Below are 23,089 nucleotides of genomic sequence, written 5' to 3' on the forward strand. Positions count from 1 at the left end.
TAAGTCTTTTGTATCTCTGTGGAGATATTTTGGCCCACTCTTCCTTGCAGAATTGTTTGAATTCAGGAAAAATGGAGGGTTCCTGGGAACCTTCCCAGGACTGGCCGGCCGATAAAATTTTTAATTATGAACTATAAAGTGAACTGAACCTTGAACCAGTTTGCATAGAAAATTACATTTTCCAACACTGATCCTGTATTATTTCATATCGCAATATATATCGCAGGTTTAAAAAAAATAACAATGTCATTTTTTTCCAATATCGTGCAGCCCTACTGTTAGGATTGGTGTCCTGTATCCTAGTTTGGCCTCATTCTTTTCTTGTCCTCCTCTGCCATCTGGGACACAGCTGCTTTCTGGTACATGTGGCAGAAAGATACATTTTAAAGATTGTGAGCTTCTTGGGGAAACTCCAGCTTTTGAAAAAAAGAAATATATAATTTACCTATGAACTTTGAGTACATTCTGGACTGTATTTTTATTTAATTTACACGACCACAATACAGAGAACCAAAAATATAATTTGTAGGATGTTGAGTTTGCCAGATTCCTGCACCTGTCACTGTAGTTTTTTTGTGGTCCTAATTATTGGATGTAATAGAGAAATTGAATTGTTTTGCAGCGTAATGTGTTCTTTTCTGTTTTATTTATTATTAGATTATCACATTTTAAGTATAACTGACTCCTAAATATAATGATTATACCACAAAGTGTCAATCCTGCAAGGTTTTGATTGGATTGTTTGTCGAGGGTTTGTACTGTATACGGATCATGCAAGAACCCATTGAATTCCGGTCTAAATTTAGATGTTTATTGTTGCCATTTGAGGTACTGCATGAATAGAAAAGTCCTTCTCGGTCAATGTCAAAATGGCCCCATCTGCCTATCTTAAACAACATCTTCCATAAAGCATGAGTAGCCTCTTAACTAACAAGACAGCAAACAAAAATACATTACTCCACAATATATATAGTTTTGGCATCGGAATCTGGGTAATAGTGCTATTCCTGTTGCAAAAGTTTACTGCGCCCTCATCTAAAGAAATGCACAAAATGTTATTCAACACCAGTCTTGTAATGTAACGGAGTACAGACACTTCATTGCCATGCTTATGTAGAATTTTCACGTATGTGTACATTATTTTGGTATTAGATTTTCTTCTGGCAATTTTCACTTTTACTCCAGTACGGAAAATGTATCCTTTACGCCAATAGATTTCCCCTAACCATATTCGTTATTATTGGTACTACAAAATTAAAATAAGAAGAAATTGTTTGTTAATGTAATGCCTGAGCCGCATGCCACAAAGCAGAAGAATAGTTATGCCTGTACTGATGTGGTTGGGATACCAAAATGGGAGGTCATGAAAATGAGATGCTCGTAATCAAGAAGCCTTTATATGGATGGACCTGCAGAATGTGTGTTTGGCTCGCTCTCTGTCGCTCTCTCCGGCTTGAGGCCAGGCTAACTTCATTCAATAGCCAACACACAGATCTTAAACCAAACCTTTGAACTAAAGTAAATTAAAACAATAACATTAAAATAAATACAAACCTAATCAAAATTCTAATCATTCACTTTTACATGAAATACTTAATTACATTTAAATCAGAAAATTACTTTTGATACTCAAGCCCAGCAGTTGTCAGATACTTTAAGACTTTTACGCAAGTAATATACATAGTGACTTTAACGTCGACCGAAGTTATTTTCTGTTGCAATGCTTGTACTTTTACCCTAGCATCACTTTCAGGTATTTTATACAAGACTGTCCACCACAGGGGCTTAGTACATAAATGTTTTTCATGTATAACTTTTGTGGGTATATATCATATATAACTTTTGTGGGAACTACTGAAACAAAGCAAGTCTGCTCAATTCTAATATTGTCTATTTGTTATTTCAGGAGTGGATATCCTCTATCAACTCGGGCTCACAGTTCAGAGTATAACAGACCATCCATACGAAAGATCTGCCAAACCTTCAGCCACATATACCACTGTTCCCTCAACTATAAATCTCCCATTTTCTGGACATGGGGTAATACTAGATTCAAACTCTCTTTATGAGGCTCCTGTGGGCAGTCTCTTTCCTCCAGAGTTTGGTGAGGAGTTTTCTGTTGTTATAAGTGTAAGCTCCTGGCGAGCAAAGAACGCTTTTATTTTCAGTGTCAGAGATGGTAGAGACAGACTGCGGTTTGGCATTCAGCTCCTGCCACGCAGAGTGGTGGTCTACACAGCAGAGAAAGCAGCCATCTACTTTACCTACAACTGGCATGATGGGCACCAGCGTCCTTTTGCTATTGGTGTTCGCGCACGCTCAGTGTCCTTCTATTCGGATTGTGGAGCAGTACACCAGCGGGAGCAAACCCTGGGGAGGTCTCAGACACTTAGGAATTCTGGTGGTCAATTCACTTTGGGGAGGCTGAACCTTAAAGCTGCACCATTCAATGGGCGAATTTGCCAACTAGATATATATCCTTCGGCCCAAGCTGCTGCACACTATTGCAACTACCTTAGAAAACAGTGCCGGCTGGCTGACACGTACCGATCGTCTTTGGGACATCATGGTTTGACTATCGAGGCAAAAGATAGCCCCTTTAATACCGTAACAATGTCCTCTCTTGGAACAGCAAATATTCATCAAATGCTGATGAATTCCAAGGGAACAGTGGCCTCTGACAGTGTGCGCAAATATTATTCAACTCCAAGCCCTATACCAGAAGCGCATCTCGAAGACCAGAGCCACATTTCTGCATTTGAAACCCTTGTGAAGTCTTCTATATCCTCTGATCACGCTGACAGAGAAAATTCCGCTACTCACAGTGGGCAACCAGGTCTGGATTTCATAGTAACTGTAACCACATCCAAAAACATGTTGGCCAAAGGACCGAGACTCCAAGGGGAAGGACTCTGGAACATCTCCATAATCAACTCCGGGGACTCAAGTGTTGGTCCTCAAGAGGGTCAGCAGCAACTGGAGACTCATCCAATGGCTGGTGACACCACTTTTTATCATGAAAATAATGTAGACTCCTTAGAGCAACATCAACTGGATGGCAGCTATGATGACCGGAACATGGGCGGATATGATTATGGGTACGAAGAGGCAGACCTCTTGTATGACTATGAAGATGGCTGGCGTGGCCCCAAAGGAGAGCTGGGTCTTTCGGTGAGTAACTGAATCCACGAACGACAATTAAAGCTTTAAGTGTTTATGAGAGAGGTTTCAAATAGTTAAGCCATATGTTCAAGAATAATATTATGAATAATTTTTGATACAGTGCTTAAAGGTCCCATGACATAATAAAAATAAAAAAGTATTTTCTTTCACTGTTTTAATGCATAATATTGGTCAAAATGAGGGTCTCCTGGTTTAGGTTTGACATCTATGTATTGTGTTGATTGAATGCAATAGCCCAAAAAAGGTATAAAGCTTGCAAAATGACCAGATAAGATTTTGGGGCCGTTGTGATATAGAAACAACACTCAATATTCAAGTACCTGTGTCACGGTTTGTAATCAAATGGTATTGGACTGGACCCAAAAGCAGACGGAGACGGAGGAAACAGTTGGTAATGGTTTATTTGGGAAAGTGCGAGGTCTGGATTTTCAAGGCGTGATGGTGGTCCATAGGAACAGGGAGCGTGCTGGAGGTGGGAGTGTGAGCAGGTGAGGGAGCTTGGCGACGTGGTTGGGCCAGGCGGTAGAGTGGGAGACACGGGAGGGCTTTGGAGGAGGAGGAGAGCACCAGAGGATAAGTACGTATCCGGGTCACCAAGAAATATTTTCACTCACAAGCAAGAGTAGGGATACAGGAGTCGGCTGGTGTACCACGAAAGTGTGTGAATACTCTGGCACTGGAACACTGGATCTGGTAGGCTTAAGTGCAGGCTGTGATGTGTGCTGATTGGAACCAGGTGTGCGGGCAAGGAGGTGATAATTGCTGGAAAGAGAGGGGAAACCAAGGCACATAGCGCCACCAAAGCTCCGCAGACGAACTCCAGGGCACAGATCATGACAGTAGCTCCCTCTCAACGGAGGGGGCCTGGCGTCCTTCCAGGCTTCCCAGGGTGGCCCGCATAAAAATCCCTAAAAAGTGAGTCATCCAATATGAGCTTGCGAGAGATCCAGGAACGTTCCTCCGGACCATACCCCTCCCAGTCTACGAGGAACTGAAACCCCCTACCCCGGGGCTGCACATCCAGGATGCGCAACACAGTGAAGGCAGGATGGTCGACGATAACACGGGGGAGGAGGCGGAGGGGGCACGGCTGGAGGGCTAAGAGCACTGGTGGAGACAGGCTTGAGAAGACATATGAAACATCAGGTGGATCCTGAGAGACTGGGGAAGCTTCACCTGTACAGAGGTGGGATTGATAACTTTGGTGACCGGAAAAGGTCCAATGAAGCGTGGCGTGAGCTTACCTGATTCAGTTTGGAGAGGGAAGTCACGGGAGGAGAGCCAAACCATCTGACCCACCATGTATACAGGCGTAGGGGAGCGATGAAGATCTGCAACCGCTTTTGACGTTGCTTGGATGGGACCATATGTTTCTCAAAAACCTGTATGTACCTTTGCGCATTAATGGTGCCTTCACCGATGTGTAAGTTACCCATTCCATTGGCACTAACACAGCCCCATACCATCACAGATGCTGGCTTTTGAACTTTGCGTACATAACAGTCCGGATGGTTCTTCTCCTCTTTGGCCCGGAGGACACGACGTCCACAATTTCCCCCAAAAATTTAAAATTTGGACTCGTCGGGCCACAGAACACTTTTCCACTTTGCATCAGTCCATCTTAGATGAGGTCGGGCCCAGAGAAGCCAGCGGTGTTTCTGGCTGTTCTTGATAAATGGCTTTTGCTTTGCATAGTAGAGTTTCAAGTTGCACTTACGGATGTAGTGCAGAACTGTATTTAATGACATTGGTTTTCTGAAGTGTTCCTGAACTCATGTGGTGATATCCTTTACACATTGATGTTGGTTTTTGATGCAGTGCCGCCTGAGGGATCGAAGGTCACGGGCATTCAATGTTGGTTTTCAGCCTTGCAGTGAATTCTCCAGATTGTCTGAACCTTTTGATGATACTATGGACCGTAGATGATAAAATCCCAAAACTCCTTGCAATTGTACGTTGAGGAACATTGTCCTTAAACTGTTAAAACTATTTTCTCACACACTTGTTCACAAAGAGGTGAACCTCGCCCCATCTTTGCTTTTGAATGAGCAATTCAGGGAAGCTCCTTTTATACCCAATCATGGCACCCACCAGTTCCCAATTAGCCTCTTCACCTGTGGGATGTTCCAAACAGGTGTTTGATGAGCATTCCTCAACTTTCTCAGTCTTTTTTGTCACCTGTCACAGCTTTTTTGGAAGGTGTTGCAGCCATAAAATTCTAAGTTAATGATTATTTGCTAAAAACAATAAAGTTTAGCAGTTTGAACATTAAATATCTTGTCTTTGTAGTGTATCCAATTAAATATAGGTTGAACATGATTTGCAAATCATTGTATTCTGTTTTTGTTTATGTTTAACACAACGTCCCAACTTCATTGTAACTGGGGTTGTAGTTGGAGCCGAAATCGAAGAATCCAAACGCGATGTCACTGTGAACACTTGGCCGCCACTGTGAACGCTTGGCCGCCACAAGATGGCCGCTGTCGCAACGACCAATCAGAGCATAGCTCTTTACCATAATTAAACTCAGGTGAACAGCAATCCACTCAGAGCAAAGCTTATTTACATAGGGCTACATCCTCCCGTAGTCAGAAAAACGTGCGCAGCTCCGCTCTTTTCTGTCCAAGGTATGGGCATTCCCTCTCATATCTGGCCTTGCGCGTATTCTGCCTAATACTTAAGCACATTTCCTCATGCGCACTCCAGAGGCTGTAGTAAGTCTAGTGCCCTTGGGGGTGAAAAATCATATTGAACGTTTTGATTCGCTCTCGTGCTCCAAGCCTCCGACGGCTTCTGGCGGCTGACTCGGGATGCTGACGGACACCTGGCACACTGACTGCTCAGTGGCTGTAATATGTCTTTACCACATTACGCCGAACCACAGCGGAACGTCAACATATTTGGTCATATTAATGAATTAATATGCATGCACGAACTGCAAGCGGCATTTTCATTTGAAACATGCTGCACTGGAGGCTTCGGAGTTTGTCTGAAAGTGCTGCTCAACTGTAATCATCTTAATGGCGCGATGTTGTGTTGGATTTGGAATAATTTTGTTGATATTTGATTTCATCGTCGATTGTAAAATCCATTTCAGTGACATGCCAGTGTGTGTGGCGCTAGTATGGTTGCTGGGCAACGCTGATCAACAGCTGGCCACACTTTATTGATGGCCTTCTAAATGCAGATTAAATTACATATATTGTCCAGTATTTATTCAATTGCGTATAGAGAGAGAGAGAGTACAAAAACACATGCTGCTTCAAAATAGGCTGTTTGAAAACACACAAGCCAAGTATGTAAAATACAAATTTACGTTCCAACAGGAAAACAAAGCCCATATTGAATAGTCATGAGTAAAAGGGCATTCTGGGCTTTTCCAACCCAGTTTATCTCAGAAACCTGAAGACATCCTGGACGTAAAGATTATTAAAAAAAAATAAACATTTTGATGGAATGGGACCTTTAACAATATTAGACGACGTCACAAAGAGCAGCATCATGAATGTGAAATTTCAACTTTTTTACCATTTTGAACTAGAATAAGACATTTCAAACTAAATTCACCTTTTTATATCCAAATGTGGTCTGGTTTACTGGTGTGTGTGTGTGTGTGTGTGTGTGTGTGTGTGTGTATATATATATATATATATATATATATATATATATATATATACCATATACATATATATATATATATATATATATGGTGACCTCTGAAAGCACTGTTCTTTTTACATGTACCGTATGTGCAAATATTTCAAATATTATTTTAGTCCCTTTTTCAAATCTTGGCTGACGTTTTGCTTTGGCTTTGACTTTTATGTGTGAGGGAATAACTCTTGTTGAAGGATGGCAGTATATACAGTACTTTAAATGTAACTCTCAGTTCAGCCATTTGATTTACATCAATTTGGCTGTCAGGATAACTTTGCAGCTGAACATGATTTTGTAACGCAGATTTTCAGGTACTTAGTAATGTGTTCATGAGTGGATGGCATGAGATATTTTATCTTAATAATGTAAAACGTTTTGACACACCTTTCAGCATCCATTGTATTGCAGAAAAAAACAGAAGTTTAATTGACCTCTGTTACAGTACACAAAGCTCCCCAATGTAATTTCCAAGCTACTAGTTATGAATTTTGAGGCAAACATGTTGGTATGAGTATTTTCAGTTTCCAATACAATAATCTTTAAAAATGAGTCCTACTCAGGATACCACAGCATCAATACACCGTAATAGCTGTATCATTACTCTTCTATCCATGATCTTGCCCTTGATCTTGCAATTAAAGTCTAACTCATTCATTGTAGGGCTGCAACTAACGCTTATTTTAATAATATATTCATCTATCAATTTAGAAAGTTTCCATCCCTATATTAAAAAAAAATTACATTATTTCAAAATGACAGTGCAGAAAATGCACAAACATAAATTGATTATGAATCCGTTACAGGTTTCATCTGTCACGTGTCAGAAAATGGACAAAACTGTTTTTTTTCCAAAGTAAAAATAGATAGTTGCATGTGTCTTATTTTGACTGAACGCAAATATAATCAATCTGTTTTTATCAACATAACTAACAGAAATCTGAGAATATTACCGGGGGCCTTAATCTTTGAGGATTTGGAAAATATTTGTTGATTAATTTGATAATCGATTAATTGCTGCACCTCTAATTCCTTCATTTTCCAAGCTTGTCCTGTTCAGGGTTAAGCTGGAATCTCTCCCAGCTGACTCTGGGTGAGAGGCGGGGTATACTGGTCTGATCACCGGTCAATCCCAGGTCATAGAGAAATGACCATTCATGATGACATAACATTAGCATGTAGTACATTCAGTTAACATGCAAATGCAGAGTAATTAAAAGTGAGAGTAATTAAGATGGATGGGAAGGGGCACAGTGAGAACATGCAATCCCCACACAGATCAATAAAAAACAAGGAGTACAAAACTGAGAAACATTTGTATGTGGAAAAATAACAAGCATGCGTATGATTTAACACAATGGGGGCTCTATTTTGGTGACTCGCGTTAACTCCCAACTTAATGTCTTTGGGACATATAGCGTTCAATCATGAGACCTAAAAAATGTACAGTGTGTAATTCCATTCAAATTTCATCCTTCCATCCTTTTTCCGTACCGCTCAGTATGGCGTGCTAGAACCGATCCCAGCTATCTTCAGGCAAGAGGCAGGGCACATCCTGAACTGGTCGTCAGCCTATCGCAGGGCGCATATAATAAAACAACTATTCGCGCTCACACCTATGGGCAATTTAGAGTCTTCAATTAACCTACCATGCATGTTTTTGGGATATGGGAGGAAAGCGGAGTACCGGGAGAAAATCTACGCAGGCACAGGGAGAACATGCAAAATCCACACAGGTGAGGCCGGATTTAAACACTGGTCCTCAGAACAGTGAGGCAGATGTGCTAACCAGTCGGCCATTCAATTTTGAATGAACTAATTTCAGAAACACATTGCCGTTTCAGTCACTGATGGTGTAGTGGTACACTCGCCTGACTTTGGCGCGGGCAGCGTGGGTTCAGTTCCCACTCAGTGACGGTGTGAATGTGAGTGTGAATGGTTGTCCGTGTCTATATGTGCCCTGTGACTGACTGGCGACCAGTTCAGGGTGTCGTCTGCCTTTCGCCCGAAGTCCGCTGGGATAGGCTCCAGCCCCCCATGACCCTAACCAGGATAAGCGGTGTTTCAGTATGCATCAGATAATTTCCTCCTTTTCTGCAAACAATATATTTATATTACTAATAGTGCACTTATACAAAAGGTCTGCCTTTACAAAGATAATCAGTTTTATATGACACTGTCAGTGAGGTACTACTTTAACAAAATGTTTATTATTATGCTGGTACTGTAGTCTGCAGTGATGTTGATCTGCACCTTTGTACTGAGAACTCTTTCTAATATTTTGGTTACCCGATTTACCTACAGAGGGTCAAAATATTTGTGTGCTCTATGATGCAACGCAGTTCTGCAGTTAATTGGCTCTGATGAACACCTTTTATGGTAGAAACCGTTGACCATGCAGTATCATAGAGTACGGTTTCTCAAACTTTATGGGCCAGGGACTCAATGGGGAGATTTTTTTCCCAACTAAACATAACTGCCTTGTGCACTTCTAAATGCCATTTGAATTATTTCTTTATTTATTGACCGTTCAACCTAAATATTCATGGCCTGTTTAAAATGAAGGAACTTAACACAAATGAAATGAAATGAAATGTTGATCCATCGTTGCATGATGCGTGCATACTCAGATTCATAGACAATGAGTGTACCTGGTGGGCTACAATGTGGTTGTCTACAATCATGCATTGATAGTTTAGCATTAAATTTAAGAAATATTTTATTTGTCTTTCCTGTTCAATGTTTGAATGTCAGTTGGTCATGACAAATTTGAATTTAAATAATTAAATCATTTGGGGATATGTAGTGGTGATGTGAAAGCATTGTTTGCCTTTGCTTTACATCTTTTACTACAACTTAATTCCTTATGTTGCAGACATTGCTTTTTATTAATCCCAAAGTCTTATCATAGCAGTCTGTTCTCCAGATAGTAACAAAGACCTCCTGCTGAGAGCCTCACAAAAATAGCTTTTAACTGAACACAGGCTCCCGTCTTTAAACCTGTTGGCTCTTACATAAATATCACACATACTCATTGTGGAGGCTAGGGACAGTCAACTACATGTTATTGCTTGCCATTAACATACTCTAACTCTCTTTTCTGTTTCCCCCTTCTGCTCTCTCTCTCTCTTTCTCGTTCTCTCTCTTTTTTTATTCAAGGGTCCTCCTGGTCCCCCTGGTTTACCTGGTCCTCAAGGAGCAAGAGGCACTAGGGTGAGTAACATTGCCTGAGTCAGCAGTTTGACCATATTGCTGCATGTCAAAGACAGAGACAGTACATTAACAGGTTCAAGAATAGGGATCTGTTTTTAGTTTTATTCGCTTATCACTTTGCTGTATTCATATTGCATGCATTACATCGTAAAAGAGGATTCCCCATGAATGAATGCATGCAGGCAAGGAAGAGAGCAACAGTGTGAAGTTCCTGAGCAGTTTGGGGGTTCTCCAAGGCTGGATTTACACTGCAGGTCAACATGCCTAAATCCAATTTAGTGCCAACATCCATATAGTATATGGAGGCACTATTTACACATACATTTCAAGCGACACGTATCCATTGCATCACACTTGAATACATGAAACTACCATGTGCGTTGAAGTCCAAAATGCAGGTGAGCAGCTACATAAGTGTCATGCGAAAGCATGGCATAAGCAATAATAAATGAATAATACTACTAATGTTAAAAATTACATACTGTTTAGTTGGCCCGGATTGACTCTTTCCCACATTCCCACATTGATTTGGGGGAAACTTCTGGATTGTTCTACTGTCCTCTCTCAGCTATTATTTTCCTTATTTAACAAGATATACAATTCTTATGTTTTTTTCTGTAGGTTTTGATTTATGTAGGTGTTTTTTAATGTGTTTTTTTGTGTTTGATCAGGCAGGGTGCGTGTGATGGATGTGTTTCTGTCATCGACATACAGTAAATTGAAGTAGACTGACTCTTTCCCACATTCCCACATTGATTTGGGGGAAATTTCAGCATTATTCTACTGTCCTCATTCAGCTATTATTTCCCTTATATAACGAGCTATACAATTCTTATGTTTTTTTTTTTTAGTTTTGATTTACGTGGGTGTTTTTAATGTGTTTTTTTATGTATGTTTGATCAGGCAGGTTGAGTGTGATGGATGTGTTTCCGTCACTGACAGAGTAAATTGAAGTAGTAGCCAGACACCTGCTGTTTGATAATACTGGGTGACTTAAATTGTAAAAATGAAAATGAACTAATTAATTAAATAACTGCCACCATAATTGTCTGTGTGTGTGTGTGTGTGTGTGTGTGTGTGTGTGTGTGTGTATATATATATATATATATATATATATATATATATATATATATATATATATCAAGAGACCGCTACAATATTTTTAAAATCAGCAGCTCTACATGTTTAACAGCCATTCCATTAGTGTCTGTTGAATTCCAACACAAGCACACCTTGTTCTACTTAATGAGGTATTGATTAGGTGAACACCAAAACCAAATCTTGTTTCACAAGGAAAAGTATAAATACCACTGCTGTGGTCATCACTATCCTCTTGCAGTAGGACCAGCTGGATGGCAAAAACAGTGCTAGTAATATAACTCCTTCCAAGCACGACTAGACACAAGTGTTTCTTTTTAACATCTGGTTTATTGACTTGACTTTTATCTCAAGTCCACCACTGTGAAAGTACACGATATACAGAAACGAAAAGTATGTTACTTCAACATAAAGTATCAAGTCATGGACAGCACGAATACAACGAAACAAAGTAAAGAGAAATTCTAAATAGGTCGTTGGTTGTGTGCTATATAAAGGGAATAAATGGTCTTCTTCAATCTTCTTAGTTGTTTTACAGTCTGTAGTTAGCAAAGTTCTTTTTTCCAATCGAGTCCAAAACTGATTCTTCAAATACTGAACTCTTCGCCACCGCTTCTTAAGATACAGCTCTTCCCTGACAAAATCTCCAGGTCGGGGCAGAAGGTTTGCGGACTCAGTGGTAAGAATAGGATTTGGGGTCAACGGTTCAGGTCTTGAAAGATCATTCAAGTGTTCGGCAGTGAGTGGTCTACTGTTGATGATAGCCATCACCTCATTCAAGAATATCCTTAAGTAGGTACTGTCAAGCCTTTGTGCAGAGTGGTCAAGAAGAGCTGTGAGAACACTGAACAGTTCTAATCAGTCTCTCCCAGACATCGCCCATGTGACTCGCTGCTGGTGGGTTCATAAGAAATTCACATCCCAGAGCCTTCAATCTTTCTTGCTCCAATCCCTTCATGAGTTCAGCAAACTCTTTTCTTCCACCAACGAAATTGACACCTTGGTCACAACGTAACTGTTGAACATTTCCTCTTATGGCAATAAATGTTCACAGTGCATTGATAAATGCATCAGTTGTCATGTTACCAATCAGTTCTTTGTGTATGGCTCTCGAACACAGACAGAGGAGTAAAAGACCATCTTTTTTTGGGGAGTTTTCCTTCCATCTTAAACATAAAGTGGACCAAAACAGTCTACGCCAATGTGGGTGAAAGGAGTAATAGTTTCCATTTTATCCTCAGGTAAGTTCTTCAGTAGATCTCCTATATTTTCTACACTTGACACATTTGAAAATGTGAGTCGAGACACCACTGCTGCATTCTAGAATCCACCATCCATTCACCTGCAGTTAATTCATTGTCATTCCATGGCCTTCGTGATGAATGTTTTTTCATGAAAATGTTTAATAAGTAAAGCTGATATATGGCAGTTCTTTGGGAGTATTGCTGGGTGCTTCACATGTGGATGCAGTGTAGCTTGGTTTAAGCGTCCTTCCACTTGGGATTCAGTTTTCATCCAAGAAGGGTTTTAACTTGTACAGCTTACTGTAATTTTTAGTGTTGGAGACTGCTTTCTTTGCTTTCAATAACAAGTTCTGCTTCTCTCCTTTCTTCTAAACTTATGCTTTCACCTGTTCCTTGTTTCAAAGCTTGGTAGACTTTGACTTGTTTTTTCAATCTGGCAATTGGTCTGTCCACTGTTAACCAATCAGATAACTTCTGTAAGCAAACCAATAATGATGTCTCTTCCTCTGCCTTAGTATTAAACACAAATGCCGTATGAAGTTTAGGATCGTCTTCAGTGAATTCTCCCACCATGCCTTATCTGTCTGGTAATTGCTTCTGCCAGATAATCTTTGGTCCAGTAAACCAGTTTGAGGTTTTGAGTTGAGTTGTATGGCTGTTAAGCCTCGAGAGGTGTGATGTGCTGGATTATTCTCAGAGGAAACATGAGCCCATTGTTCAGGTGTTGTACATGATCTAATTCTCTTTATGCAATTCGCTACAAACAGTTGAAACCGTTTGACATCATTATTTATATAGCCTAGGAATACAGTTGAATCAGTCCAAAAGACCTCTTGCAAATCATCGATTACAAGCTCATGTTGGAGGATATCACAGGTTTTAACTGCAACAACTGCCGCACACAGTTCCAATCTCGGTATACTAGTGACCTTGGTTGGTGAAACTCTTGACTTTCCCATTACCAGACAGCAATGGACCTCGTCGGACTTGTTGATGGTACACTCACTGTATCCAGAGATGCTTGTGTCTGAAAAATGGTGAAGCTCATACTGTTTGGTTTCGCCAAAGCTTGAAGGTAAGTATAGTCTTTCGAGTTGCATTGTAGCCAGTTAAGGTAGATCTCTTATCCAGGACTCCCACTGAGGTCTTAGAATTTCTGGAAGATCCTCATCCCAGCTGATCTTCTCTCTGCACATTTTCTGTAGTATTTGTTTCCCTAAAAGGCCAAAGGGTACCATGAACCCTATGGGATCACACATAAAAGCTACCGTAGAAAGCATGCCTCTTCTTGTTAATAGATTTGGCTTTACTTGAACTCTGAATTTAAACAAGTCAGTGGTTATGCACCACTCTACTCCAAGAGCTCTTTCCATGTGCATTAGACTTAAAGCCATGTCTTGATCCTTGACTACAGGTTGCTCCTCTTCTGGGATGGTTGCCATTACATTTGCTTTATTGGGGACACATTTTTGGAATCTTAGCTTTCCATTGCTGCAAAGTTCTCTCGATGCCTTGACAAGTTAGAGGGCTTCCTTCTCAGTTTGAATGCTGATCAGCCCATCGTCTAGATAGAAATTCTTTTGAATGATGCGTATGATTTCTTCACCAAAGTGACCTTTCCCTTGTGCTGCCAGATGTTTGAAGCCGAAGTTGGCACAGCCAGGAGACGAGGCCGCTCCAAACAAGTGGACTCTCATCCTGTATACTGAGTGTTGTCCATGTTGCCATTTTTCCACTATAGGAATCTTAAATAATCTTGATCTCACCTGAAATTGGTAGAACATTTTTTCAATGTCACACACATCACTGCAATTGAACCTTTTTGTAATCGGCATAGGACACAGACCAGTGTTTGTCAAGTCTGGACCAGTGAGCAGAAGATAATTGGGGGATGATTCCTGAAACTTGGCAGAACAGTCAAATACCGTAATTTCTCATGTTTAATGTGCATCCATGTATAATACGCACTCCCAAAGTTAACCTCAGAATTCTTGAAAACCCTTCTTGTATAATGCATTTTTACAATGCATGATTTTGTTTCCTTTCTCATAACATCAAGGTGGTGGTGGCATATTAGAATGAAAGTGTACACCTTTTTCATAACCTCTAGATGGCGGCATACATTTATAAAAGTTTTTTTTATTTTCCCCTATACCTATGTATATTGTGCACGATTGACTTTTGACAATTTTTTGGGGAAAAATGCGCCTTATACATGAGAAATTACGGTACTAAATGTACTTTCCACAGCTTGGGTCGATGGTAAACGCCATGATGAGGACTATTCCATGCTGAATCACTGTCAATTTCCTCCTCAGAGACATTCTCTGCATCACCTCTTGCAATTATGTCACTCATAAAGTTGACATAATCTTTGTAGTAAGTTTTATCTCTCTTTTGTCTTCTTTCAAGACAATGCAAACGGTGGGTTGCACAAATGTTGTTGTTGGCCAATCTTGGTCCTTCGTCTTTAAAAGGAGGGTTACTGAAGGTTTCATGGTTGGTGTCACTTGTTTGATCACTATGCGATGACTAATCCCAATGCCGTCTCTATAGTCTATGCATGGATTATTGTTGCCAACAATACTCCAGCCAATCTCTGTACATTGTGCATGTAGCTCATTGTCTTTTCCACTTCCCTCGGCAGTAGAGCTTGCTACTCCAACGAGTAGACCAACCTCACAGTCTTGCAGATGAGCAATTTCATCCTGAAGATGCTTAGATGGGACCATGCTTTTGCAGTTTCACATTTTGATATGTGAGTTCTGTTGGCAGGGATAAATTCACGTGTAGACAGATGATAAAGACATTCTTTTACTTGAGTAAAAGCTCCTGATTTGCAAGTCATTAACTCTTCGACTACTTACAATGGTGGTTCTTGCTGTCATAGTAGAGATCTTGAGTTTGACTTGCTCTTTGTTTGCCTCCAAAGCTTCTGCCATTTGACTCAAAATAAACGTTATGTCATTTTGTGAATCTAACAGAGCATAAACAAGGACTTTTTGTGCTGGTTGAGTTCTGGATGAAAGCCAAACAGGAATTATTACGGCTGTTTGTGTGTCAGCTTTATGTCTTATGTCTTAAGTAGCTGTTGTGGTTGTTTCATTTTGTTGCCTTAACTGGAATTGATTGGTTTATCCGGCGGCACGGTGGCCGACTGGTTAGAGCGTCAGCCTCACAGTTCTGAGGACCCGGGTTCAATCCCCGTCCCCGCCTGTGTGGAGTTTGCATGTTCTCCCTTTGCCTGCGTGGGTTTTGTCTGGGTACTCTGGTTTCCTCCCACATCCCAAAAACATGCATGGTAGGTTGATTGGAGACTCTAAATTGCCCGTAGGCATGACTGTGAGTGCGAATGGTTGTTTGTTTGTATGTGCCCTGCGATTGGCTGGCAACCAGTTCAGGGTGTACCCCGCCTGTCGCCCGATGATAGCTGGGATAGGCTCCAGCACGCCCGTGACCCTCGTGAGGAGAAGCGGCTCAGAAAATGGATGGATGGATGGATGGTTTATCCCTTGTTTGTCTGCATGACTGTATTATATAGTAGTGCCTCCCGTTGGCCAAGGTAGGCACGCCAGAAGGCACAGCACACTGAAGCAGCATTAAATCATGATTCACAAACTGTTTAATGTTTTACATTCTATTTAATTATTTGATTCTGCATTTTTATTTAATTATATATATGTATTTATTTAATTTATCACTATGACTACATTAACTGCACTAAAATCAAGGCATTTCAATTGCACAAATTAATATTATGCATCAAAGAGTAAATAAATTCCCAAATTATTAAAATATTTACCTAATTCCGACCTTCAAACAATGCAGAATATAATTTCCCCCCTCCCCAACCTTTTTAGCGCTACTGACCGTTTTCATGTTATGACATACAGTATTTTGAAGGACCTGCATTGAAACAAATCAAAACAAATGATTAAAACTGTCACTCACCATTACGCTTGAATGAATTGGTGTTGTGTTCCATCACACACCATATTTTAATATGCCCCATTGTCACCGGGCGCCAAAGAAATAGGCATTTCTGTTTCACTGTTGCTATTTCACTTGCGCTTTTATTGTGTTTGAAAAAAGACCTCTATATTTTGTAAGTGACCATGCTCTCATTTTTGGTTAAGTATTTCCACACAATCTTTTCAGGGTAGCAGCGATCATATTCGCTGAAGCTAGCGATGTTACATGGTTGTTTCAGTGATAAAGATATTTTGGTCTGAAATCGAAAATGCACTTTTGGACCATTTTCATCTGGCAAAACATTTTGGTGACCTTAAAAGTTGTACTTGCTTGGTTGGGCCAATGTCTGTAAGGTACGTGGTGGCACAACACAGCGGCATACTGGCCCTGGGCCACCATTAATGTTAGATCCTGGTTCCAGGCTCAGAAATTGCCTAAGTGCACAGCTGGCGAAAATTGAACCGAGGTTGCACTATACTGTAATGTTTGTCCGTCAGCCAGCACCACCCGTAAGCCTTAAATTTTTCTTATGTCATAATATTGCTCAAACTGTTCTTCCAGAGGGCGTGACACAGTGTAGTTGCTATGATTTGATTACATTACAAAGGCATAGTTTTGCGCGTCCTCTCTCCTGCCTTTGCACAGTATGTTGATGGACATGAGAACAGCTGGTCAAAAGTGAAACATGTCTACTTGTGAAAGGTTAGAGAACACATGTAAACCCTCTGAGTCATGAAGCAGAGACAGAGCAAAGCTTGGAGTTATTATGTGGTCGGAAGCTTAGGGTAGTGTGTGGCTCTGTGGTTTTGTCTCTGTTGGCTCAGCATAATGTGGCTGGCATATTCTGCTTTGACCCGTTATCAAAGCCTTCGAACGATGGCACAGCATATGGTGTAGGTATTTGTCATGGAAACAAACATGGTTTGGGCTGTTATGGCAGTTCCCAACAGTGTTCTTACATGTGGATAGTGATTGATTATGTCATCAAGGCTTTAATGAAGGAAAAAGATGCAGTCATTGTTTATATGGTTGTGGTTCATTTTCCACAGCAGAACGAGTGAAACTCTCTATATATTTGAGCACAAGTAATATTACAACAGTCAAATCGTGTACCTATTTGTGGATGGGGGGATTTGGACATGTAATAACTAACCAAATGAACAAGATGAGAGAGGACAGTGTCTAAACCCCTGTAAGAACCTGTGAGTTGATACAGTGGCTACGGAAAGTATTCAGACCCCCTTAAATTTTTCATTCTTTATTACATTGCAGCCATTTGCTAAAATCATTTTTTCCCCTCATTAATGTACACACAGCACCCCATATTGACAGAAAAAAAACCCCGGAATTGTTCTTTTGCAGTTTTATTAAAAAAAGAAAAACTGAAATATCACACAGCCATAAGTATTCAGACCCTTTGCTGTGACACTCATATTTAACTCGGGTGCTGTCCATTTCTTCTGATCATCCTTGAGATGGTTCTACACCTTCGTTGGAGTCCAGCTGTGTTTGATTATACTAATTGGACTTGATTAGGAAAGTCACACCCCTGTCTATATAAGACCTTACAACTCACAGTGCATGTCAGAGCAAATGAGAAAAAATATTTATATTTTATAGTATGTTTTCTCATCTTTATAACAGGTGGTCTAATAAATGTGTTAAATGGGCTAAACATTGCTTTTCACATTGTGTGTTGTATTGTCCATGGAAATAAACAATTTCATGTAATCTTTCATTTGAAAGCTCTTTTGAAAGACTGAAATATAACTGAATGAAAGACAAAGATGTTTCCTCCAGGCCCCTGACTTCAGTGGATAGCAAGCCTGGTTTGTAAGCAGCAGGGATACAGATGTGCAGGAATGCAGCATATTTATTATGTGGCTGTGATTGTGTATCTAAGTGTGTGAGGCTGTGATTCTGCATCTTTCAGTGTGTGTGTGTGTGTGTGTGTGTGTGTGTCTGCGTCTGCGTGTACATTCGTGCATACCTGAAGTTTGAGGGAGGAAGTGCCTTCGGGGGCCGCAATAATTAATGTTATTTAGGTAATACATTCATGTAATTCTAGTTGAACAAACAAACTGTAGACAAACAACAACAGTATCAGACAAGGAAAGTATAAAAATACAAATATATCTCCTCTGGGATGTATTCTTCGCCAAGGGGATGAGGCCTTCTCCATGCAAGGGGTAAGGCTGTAGCTCCTCGCAATTCTAGGTGAAGTATCATAACAAAGAGGGAAACAAAGTTTGATAGCATCAGTATTCTCCTGCAAGATATCTTGGACTAAAAAAAAAATAGCTAAGGAATAATACAATGAAGGAGACATAAACAAAGTAATAAAAGAGAAAGTAAGTCTGAGCATCCTGAAACAGGCTGCTGATTCTCAGCGTCCGAAAATGACTGAAATGCAATTAAAAAGATATAATCAGAGAATCTATTAACTGTTATTTGAATATTTAAACACTAAGAGTACCGGCTGACCTTTATTGATCTCAGCCTTACTTATTGCAATCAAGGGGGGAAAAATGAAAAAAAACAACAGCATTTTCCACCTTAATGTACCACATTGATCTTAGCTTTTTGCGGAACTGTCACTGTACATACAACCACCTTTACATACAATTGAACATATGCGTGTCACAAGAGTATATGTGCTTATTAACCAATTTATTAAAAATATTTGAATATTAATCTTACTCTACTCAATATTACTCTGCTACTTCCTTTACCTTTAGCCGATCAACGTATTCATATTTGGCCCTTGGTTGGAGGGGTAGGGCATCTGCACAACAAGTTAAATCTATATCTGATCTGTACCGATAGCCAAATCCTTCTTTGTAAAATATCATCACAGATATAGTCCTTAATTATCTGTTTTGTTCAATAACTGAGGTCAGTGACAAGTTTCTTAACCGAATCTGTGATGATAGACTTTCTTGTGCATCAGTATGAAGAACAATGTTAATCATGTGCAAAGATCATTTGTAATCATGTAATTGATTTGAGGTGATATCACCCCACCAGGATGTTTCCAAAAACATGCCACAATCATGCCTTCATGTAGCAGCTGGTATTCATTTTTTGTATATGAGTCATCTTCAATACTTTGCTGTTAATAGTCACTAAACATAACAGTGTGTTTACCATGTTCTCTTTCTAACCGTTTCAGGGTCCCAATGGTCCACCCGGAAAGCCTGGACCAGCAGGACCACCTGGACCCAAGGTGAGCCACCATCTCTTATTGTAGTCAAATGGTTTTCTGACAGTACGAGACAGGATTCTGCGTAGTATCCGGAGTGAGACTGATTGGTTTTCTTCCGAGCCAGAAGACACTAACTAGAAATGGTGCATGTCATATTAAGCGCCAAGAAATCAGTCCACCCCATCAGCGTTTTTGCATTAAAAGTGTAATGAAGTTGAGTGATTTTTATTTTGTTCCTCATGCAAATGATAGCTTTCCACATAATACGATTGAAAGAACGAGCACTGTTTATCATCACGTGAAAGTATTACGAGGAGAAAGTATTACATTTCGCAGACTGACCTGCCAATCACCATTTAGAGAAGATACCAAGGTCATTAACTGACAAATGACAGGACATTGTAACAGCCTGAGGACGTGTGTTTGACATCTTGTTTGTAAAAGCGTGTCTGCTATGATCTCTGTCGACTGAGCAAATTGCTTGACCCGGCCGGCTGTTGACTGTCTGAATGTGCTGATGTATATTCATTAAACATAGTGTCATGTACTTTGGACCATTATAGGATCACTTCACATAAGTGTGATAAGTAATCATGAACAGTTTTTCAAGTGAGGTGTAAACAATAGCCTTAATTAGGAATTAATTTTTAGGTTGTGATTTTCATCACTAAGAAAACAAATGGCCCCACCTTTGACACAAATCATGTAGTAGGAACCAGAATAATAGCATTTACCGTATTTAAGAATGCTAGTGAATGCAAAATGACAGAAGCATGACTCCTGTCAACACACGTCTAACTCATGGTGCATCTGTCATTCAACACAGTAATTCAACACAACAATATGCCCAACTCAGTAACGTTATCCACAATGTGTCCAAATACTGCATATAGTAGGCAAAAAGGGGGGGGGGGGACCTTTTCCACTCCCATGATGCACCGGTGCTGCCTCACCAGTGGGACACTGCAATATACATTTGGAAATTCTGAATGCATACAAATGTGTTGACATTTTGTCCCGACAATGTGCCTGATTATAAAACCTTTAGGCCTCTTGGAAGCCAGCCCAATCAGTGTGACTAATAGTGTGGCCAGACATTATCAGTTGCCGATATGCATCCATTTATTGTGCATCTTTTTTTTTTTTTTTTTTTTTTTATAGGGAGGGGTATTTTGGCTTTTTATGCTTGTCACGTTGGGCACCCCTATCTCGACAGTGACACACATTAAGAACACATGTAATATGATTGGGGAAGCTAGGAGCTGATTGCAGCCGAGCTTGTTTTTCTATGTGGATGGTTGGGTACCAAGTGTTTGCCAAATGCAGAAAGATCCATCCATCCTTTTTCTGTAGCTTTTGTCCTCATCAGGGTCTTCAGTGAGCTGGACCCTATTCTATCTGACTTTGGCCAAGAGACGGGGTACATCTTGGACTGCTCATCAGCCAATCGCAGGATGAAACAAGCTAAAGTAGCAACATTGATCTTTTTAAGCTAAGATCTTTTGCAGCCGTGGCTTTACTTGAATTAGTCATTGATTACTTGAATTACTCAATTTGTTTATCAGTTAAATCGACCGATGCCACTGGAGCTGCTTAGAAGGTGTTGTAGTGTGGTCATGCAATTTTTCATGGGCATCAGGCTGATTAAAGTATTTTAAATGGCAATAGTTATGGCAGTAAAGACGTTCCATATAAAATACAGTAAAGTCTTTCTGGCTCACACTGTTTGTAAACAAATAAAACCAGCCACAGGCAGATGTTGGCAAGAGGGGTGATAATGACCCAGCATATTTGCGCTTCACGTATACCAGACATTGCTCATCAGTCAATTACACCAAATACAAGAAGTTCCTGGTAGTACTTCCCTCTGTGATACCAGATGTAAATGGCACATTGATGTAACCCAGCAAGGATGTCGTCAGGTTGGGGTGACTGTGGCACCTTCTGACATCCACATCGTTCCTATCCCTGTAACCTTAATTGTTCTTGTTTCTTAGCCACCACATTTTTTACACGCAACATTGTGGAGCAATCTGCCTTTGGAGGCAAATCCAATAACTGCTATTCTAATGCCCGAGTTGTTTGTCTGTGATTCATTCTCCAAAACCACCTGTCTGGGGGTGGAATGAGGGATTGTGACTGTGCCCCAAAGCAAGAAAATATATCCGGTCGAAATGTGGAAGAGATCCCTGAAGTTTAACAACGCTCACATGTTTTAAGCACAATCTGAAATGTTTTGATGATATACTCGGAGGACTTAAAACAGGATGTTCTCAATCTTCTTTTCTTAGATCGTTCAAACCGTGTTGAACTCTGCCTGTATGCTGCGCTGAAAATTTCGTACCCACACTTTTGTATGCCTCTCTTGCTGTCAGTCAAAAATGTGAGAATAGCATGCTTGAAGGTATTCAGGCAAATAAAATCTGAGGTGTCGAACATGGTTTAGACAAATCTGAGCAAGCTGGAAGTCTCAACATTCATGTCAGAAGCAGCTGTGTAGAGAATTACTGTATATTAAACTTAATTCCTCAGATTTTTGTAACTTTCAGAGGAGTTGGCACAACTTATGTCCCCTATGTACAGTTTCTAACATGCATGTAATTACGTTGTATTTACAAAACACAATGAGTCATGCAGTAGGAAGGGGGTGGGTGGGAAAGCTCGAGCCGTGGTTCGCGAGAGAACATACACACATGGCTACAACATTAGGCACACCTGCACCGGCTCACATCCAATACGACAACATTCAAAATATCTTTTTATTCAGGCATAACTTAGATCTGATTTACTCTGTCAGAGAGGTATTAATTGAAAACCAATGTTTTGATACATTACTACCTCTGTGACTGTGAAACTCATGTCATAATTGCACATTATGGAAATATGGATGTGATGATCACAATAATAAAAGAATAGCAGCAGATGTTTGGTCGAGATAACTGTGATTTACAAAAATAGACTTTCTTCCTGTCAGTGGCTTAGAGTCTGAAACAGATTTAGGCAGCTGACCACATCCTTAACCTGTGACCTTGTCATCCTAGGGTGCAAAGGGAGACCCAGGGCTATCTCCAGGTCAAGCTTCACCAGGAGAAAAGGTAAGGAATCTGCCATTGCTCTCTGTGTCTAGACTCTTCTCTGTAGCTGTGGGAGGCCCTCTTGTTTTTTCCTCTGTGCTCTCCCTTTTGTCATATGTCATCCGTGTCTCCTTTTCTTCCAAATGTAATAAATATTTTCCAGTGCAACACAGCTACACGTCTTCATTTAATTAAGCACCCACAGTAACTTTCCAGTGCTTCCAGTAGATTTACGGTACACTGTATAGCTTTGTAGCCACAATTTAAGTCTGAACTCCCCCATCACCAAGACTTAAAATCAGTGCTGTCTTATTTCATAGGAAAGCTATGATAAATTCCAGTCATACGCAGGTATAAGCAGGGATTTCTGACGTATTCATCAATGCACTTTTGATTCACTCCGATATACAGTCGTTGCATATTACAATGATTTTGAAAGTGACAGT

At 40.3% G+C, this 23,089-nt stretch overlaps 1 protein-coding gene across 1 annotated transcript in view; it reads left to right on the forward strand.

Annotated features, from left to right (window-relative positions):
- The window catches only part of LOC133406508 (collagen alpha-1(XXIV) chain), a 117,350-nt gene that overhangs the window by 16,128 nt on the left and 78,133 nt on the right, over positions 1-23,089 (forward strand). Inside the window, exons 3-6 of the mRNA XM_061684169.1 lie at positions 1,907-3,171; positions 9,997-10,050; positions 19,537-19,590; positions 22,611-22,664. Coding sequence (XP_061540153.1) covers positions 1,907-3,171; positions 9,997-10,050; positions 19,537-19,590; positions 22,611-22,664 — 1,427 coding nt within the window. The remainder of the gene's footprint in view (positions 1-1,906; positions 3,172-9,996; positions 10,051-19,536; positions 19,591-22,610; positions 22,665-23,089) is intronic.

This window comes from Phycodurus eques, chromosome 8, assembly GCF_024500275.1.
Source record: "Phycodurus eques isolate BA_2022a chromosome 8, UOR_Pequ_1.1, whole genome shotgun sequence".
Taxonomy (NCBI): Eukaryota; Metazoa; Chordata; class Actinopteri; order Syngnathiformes; family Syngnathidae; genus Phycodurus; species Phycodurus eques.